The sequence below is a fragment of the Quercus suber genome, unplaced genomic scaffold (genome assembly GCF_002906115.3).
Source record: "Quercus suber isolate HL8 unplaced genomic scaffold, Cork oak 2.0 scaffold_1655, whole genome shotgun sequence".
Lineage (NCBI taxonomy): Eukaryota > Viridiplantae > Streptophyta > Magnoliopsida > Fagales > Fagaceae > Quercus > Quercus suber.
The window spans coordinates 1-5503 of NW_027071013.1; the positions used below are offsets into that span (position 1 = coordinate 1).

General features: G+C 33.7%; 1 protein-coding gene across 1 annotated transcript; it reads left to right on the plus strand.

The window, feature by feature from the left end:
• The first annotated feature begins 33 nt into the window (after positions 1-33).
• Positions 34-1569, plus strand: LOC136066045 (O-fucosyltransferase 19-like). The gene is given in 6 exon segments (XM_065769906.1): positions 34-130; positions 133-271; positions 500-600; positions 603-975; positions 1282-1334; positions 1337-1569. Coding segments are annotated over 6 exon segments (906 nt in total). The 3' UTR covers positions 1480-1569.
• The last annotated feature ends 3934 nt before the right edge of the window (positions 1570-5503 follow it).

Consider the following 5503-nt stretch of genomic DNA (forward strand, 5'->3'; position numbering starts at 1 on the left):
TTGTTGAATTTAAAAACAGGTACTTGTTTTTTTATGCAGCCCAGATACTACAGAGGGGAGATACTTAACTTATTAAAGAAGCACAAGGTGATCAAATTTACCCACACTGATTCTCGCCTCACTAATAATGGCGTGCTAGTTCCATCCAAAAACTTCGTTGCCATGCAATGTATGATGCACTCAGGTTCACGACGAAAATTGAAGATCTTGCAAAGAAGTTGATCAACAGACTTAGGAATAACAGTAACCGATACATTGCTCTTCATTTAAGGTATCAAATTATGGAACAAAAAAAAAATCCTCAGTCCCACTTCCTCTTTATATTCTAACTTTCTCTAAGTACAATATGTCATATGTAATTGGTGGACACCTGGATGGTGAAACATAGAGTGAAGCACGCATGTTGAAACTTGAGACACAAGATTTTTAGTGGACATTGCTATTAATGATGCATGTCTTACTTTGTCCAAATTCACTAACTTGTAAATATGAATTGCAGATATGAAAAGGATATGCTTGCTTTCACAGGCTGCGATCACAATCTTAACGAAGCTGAGGCTGAGGAGCTTCGGCAACTAAGATACGGTGTAACACATTGGAAAGAAAAGAGATTAATGGCAAAGAGAGACGATTACAAGGAGTATGCCCCATGACCCCGAGAGAGGTTGCTGTGTTGCTTGAGGCAATTGGTTATCCTTCTGATACAAAAATTTACATAGTTGCTGGGAAGATTTACGGTCAAAATGGCATTGGACCACTGGAAGACAAGTTTCCCAATGTGTTTTCCCATTCCAATTTAGCTACCGACGAAGAGTTAGAACCTTTTAAACATCGCCAGAACCAGCTTGCTGCCTTGGACTATATTGTAGCACTAGAAAGTGATGTTTTTGTTTACACCTACGATGGAAATATGGCTAAGGCAGTCCAAGGTCATAGGAGATTTCAAGGATTTCTGAAAACCATCAATCCTGACAAGTAAGAATAACTTACCGGCCAATATTTTTGAACTTCAATTTTTGAAGGCATAGTTAGTTAGGACAAAGTTTTCTTTTAAACCAATTTGAAGGAATCTCCTCCAACCTATTATTCGGCGATTTATAAAATCATACATGTGTATTAAATCACATGACTCATTAAATTATTTAAACAAGGTACTTAACTCATTAAATAAGCCATGCGACTAAAAGTACAAATGAATGGTTGTTTGTAGTGAGTTGAAGGTAAACTCTATCTAATCAGTTATCATTATTACTAAGTTTTGTGCCTTACTTGCTATTGCAGACAAAGATTTGTGACATTGATCGATAAATTGGACAAGGGGCTGATATCTTGGAAAGCTTTTCATCTAAGGTCAGAATGTTACATGAAGATAGGATTGGAGCACCATACCCTAGGCTTGCTGGAATTTCTTCAAGACTTGAGGAAAGTTTTTATGCAAACCCTTTTCCTGGTTGCATTTGTGAGAAGTCCGAACGGTAGAACAAGAAATAGAATTGAGGTCTAACACTCAGCCGAACTGTGGTTTGACAAGATAGGATTTGTGCTCTTTGCTCCAACTGTACATTATGAAAACCCATTGCTTCACTTTTTGCCGTTTAACTGTATATAAGGCCTTTTTTGGCTGATTGAGACATTTGGGGGGCTTTGCTTAATAACTCTCCAGTCTATATCATGTTAGGTAGAGGAGTTAGTCTGGAGGAAGAAAAGGATCCCAGAGGCTTATAGGAATTTATGATTTACTCAAAACAATTTTCTTTTTTCCATTCGTTTCCCCGAATCTTCATAGAAGACATGATGGGGATTTTGATGGCATATTTAATTATTTATGTAATATGACATAAGGTGTCAGATTAATGCAGAATCTGAGCTGCAAGTAAAACGAAATAAGTTATTGCTGATTGTAGACTTTCACTTCCTTTTCTTCCCTCTCAAAACCCTCTTTGTAAATTGATTAAATAATACCATGATTCATGGTATTATTTGCATGGTGTTTGGATGCAACTGGAGTAAATGTTCAAACATTACAGACTAACAGTAACACAATTTAGTTATGTTAATTGTGCTAGCAAACGCCTAATAAATGATGTTTGAGATTACACTGTTTTAAAGATTAAAACAAAGAATAAAACAGAAAGGAGAAACAAAAAGTTAAACCTATAGGAACACAAACTTTCACATGCCCTCATAGATTGTAAAGCTTGCAATTCTTGATCCTATCAATTCAAGTACTGGTAAATACTATACAACAAGGCCTGCCAATCTGCCATTCCCATTTATCAGAAAAGAGGATTAGCAAGAGAGAACTTTTTTTCTTCACTTTTATGGATGATGAAGTTGTTTTGTTTCATGAGCTTTTTATATCTAGAAGTACCATGCCCAACTAATATGAAGTTTTTTCAGTGCTTAAACTGGTTCTAAGTGCAATTCATATAGGTCAATACTCTACATCACTTCTTCTAAAAAAAAAAAAAAAAAAAAAACTCTACATCACTTCAATTAATGGACTTTCATTTATCAAAGAAAAATTAATAGAGATTTCCCGTATTGACACTTGTGTTTGGTTGGGGTGATTTTAGGGAGGATGGAAAACTAAGGGAGGTTAATAGGGTGGAAAACAGTGTTTTTCATTGTTTGGCAACTAAAGGAAAACACTAAGGAAAGAAAATCCGGGAGAAAATTTTCTCTCCAGGCCCACAATTTTCTTCCTCCCAAATTGGGAGGAAAATTGTGGGGAGAAAAGTGGACTTATGGCATTTTTACACAAATGCCCTCTCCACCTACCCTCTTCACAAACACAACAGCTATTTTGGAATCAAGTAAAAAAAAAAAAAAAAAAAAGAACAGAGAGTGAGAGTTGGAGAATGACCTAAGAGAATGAGAGCACTTCTTGAATGAGGGAGAAAAAGAAAGAAAAGAAGGGGAGATAAAGAGATAGGACAAACGTGTACAGAGAAAGAAAAAAAAAAGAAAAAGAGTGAGAGCTGGAGAAAGACTTGAGAGAATGAGAGCACTACTTGAATGAGAGAGAAAAAGAAAGAAAAGAAGGGGGAGATAAAGAGATAAGGACAAACGTGTATGGAGAAAAAAAAGAAAAGCAAAAAAAAAAATAGAGAGCGAGAGCTGGAGAAAGACCTGAGAGAATGAAAGAACTTCTTGAATGAGGGAGAAAAAGAAAGAAAAGAAGGGGGGAGATAAAAAGATAAGGACAAACGTGTATAGAGAAAGAAAGAAAGAAAAAAAAAAGAAAAAAAAACAGAAAGTGAGAGCTGGAGAAAGACTTGAGAGAATGAGAGTACTTCTTGAATAAGGGAGAAAAAGGAAAAAAGGAAAAGAAAAAAGAAGGGGAAGATAAAGAGATAAGAACAAACGTATATGGAGAGAAAAAAAAAAATAGAGAGCGAGAGCTGGAGAAAGACCTGAGAGAATGAGAGCTCTTCTTGAATGAGAGAGAAAAAGAAAGAAAAGAATGGGGAGATAAAGAGATAAGGACAAACGTGTTTGGAGAAAAAAAAAGTAAGGATGAAATGAAATGAGAGAACGGAGAAATAATATAAAAAATAAAAAATCCTAATCGAGAAATGTTACCATAATATTTTCACAATAAATTTTAAGTAATAGATTGTTATTAGTTAATATTGGTGAGTAAAAAATAATTTCAATGGTGGGTTCAAATTAAAATTAGTAATAACTTTCCACATAAATTTTATTGTGAAAGTATTGCAAAAAATGTTGTTGACGTAATACTTTTCATTGAAAATATAATTGTTGGTAAATTTTATATTACTACTGAGTACAAATAAATCTATTTCTTACCTATTATGTAATAAGTGTATAATAGTCAATTTATATAAATTACATTTTCCATCTTCACTTTTTCTCACCAACTAAACAAAAGAGTTTTCCACCCCTCCAACCAAATACATAAGAGGGAAAACTAAATATTTTCCATCTTCTCACTTTTCCTCTCCTCCATCCAAACAGGCTTAAATATATATATATATATAGAGAGAGAGAGAGAGAGAGAGAGAGAGAGAGAGAGAGAGAGAGAGATTCATTAAGTTGTCACTCCGAACACTCAAGTTTCTTTCTTGAAACCCCATGAATGATGGGCTATATACACTTGGGCCACTTTTGAATGCTCAACTGGGTTTTCATCCATTGAATTCAGATTAAGAGCTTGATCTAATACCTAATGGTTTTTAAGTGGGCCCATGAGCCTACACAAGGGTTTTAGGCCATTGGGTCTTCTTTTTCTCATAATTGGACAAGAAATTAAAAGGGGAAATAACTTGTCATCTTACAATAATTTAAAACTGATGGTCAAAAGCCTACCAATTATTAAGCTTCATGTTCTTCTAATCTGACTCAGTTGTCCATTTCATGGACTAGAATTTTTTTTTCCATTCATTTTATGTTTGTTTGGTACAAAATCTCTAGCTTTTTGTCTTGGTTTATTTTATAAAAAAAATTAACAAAAATAGATTTTTCTTTTTAAAATATAAGTTAACTTTTAACATTTTCCCACATATTAGCATAAAAGTTACAAAAATTAATCTTTCAATAAACACTTTACAAATAAAAATAATAATATTTTAATAAAAACTTTACAAATAAGGCATTGATACAGAAACTACAATATATCCAAATGGATACTTAATAATATAAATTAAAATTTTATATAATAGTATATATTATTAAATAAAAAAATAAATTTCTTACCCCTGAAATTTGGAGAATCTTAACAATTAAAGTTTACGTTGCACAAAAGAAACGCCCCGTTCTGCTCTCCATTCTCGTTTCGGTGAAGCCTTTGCTCCAGGCTCCGATTTCGATTCCTTTCCCCATTACCAAACCTTTTCAGAGATCAGGTTCCAACCACCAGGTCAGTGGCAGATTTTTTTTTTCCTCATTCTGACGCAAATCCTATAAATTCCAGATTTATCAAAATTTTCTAACTTCGTAAATTTTGAGATTTCGATTTCCATTATTTTCTTTTGGGGTTTCTTGTGCATTTTTGGCTCACATTTGTGTCTCTCACAAATGGGTTTGTTGTTGAAATACTATTCTATTGAAGCATTCTGGATTAATATACGTATTTTCTGACATAGTTAATGGAATCGGATATTGTAGCTTCTGTTAATTTATTAGTGATGATATGCATTTACTTTTTGTTGGTTTGGGGGTGAAATTCTCTAAAATGGGCATGTTGAAGGGGTTTTCTTTGATGGGTTTCTCTTGATTTTCCTTATTGCATTGTGGGTATAAGTATAATTTTGCTGTTGTGGGGGGATTATATCTAAGATTCTGTAAGTGGGTTTCCCTTTTTCTTATTTTTTGGTAGGGGTTGGAGGAGTGGTGGTGAAGGTGATGATGCTAAAAATTACTTGATATGATGTATGTTAGTTTGTTCATAAAATGAGTGTAGTTGAAAGAGAAGGTTAGGATGGATAAGATAAGTGAACATACAATATAAGGAAAGATAGAATTCAAAATGAGAAAATTC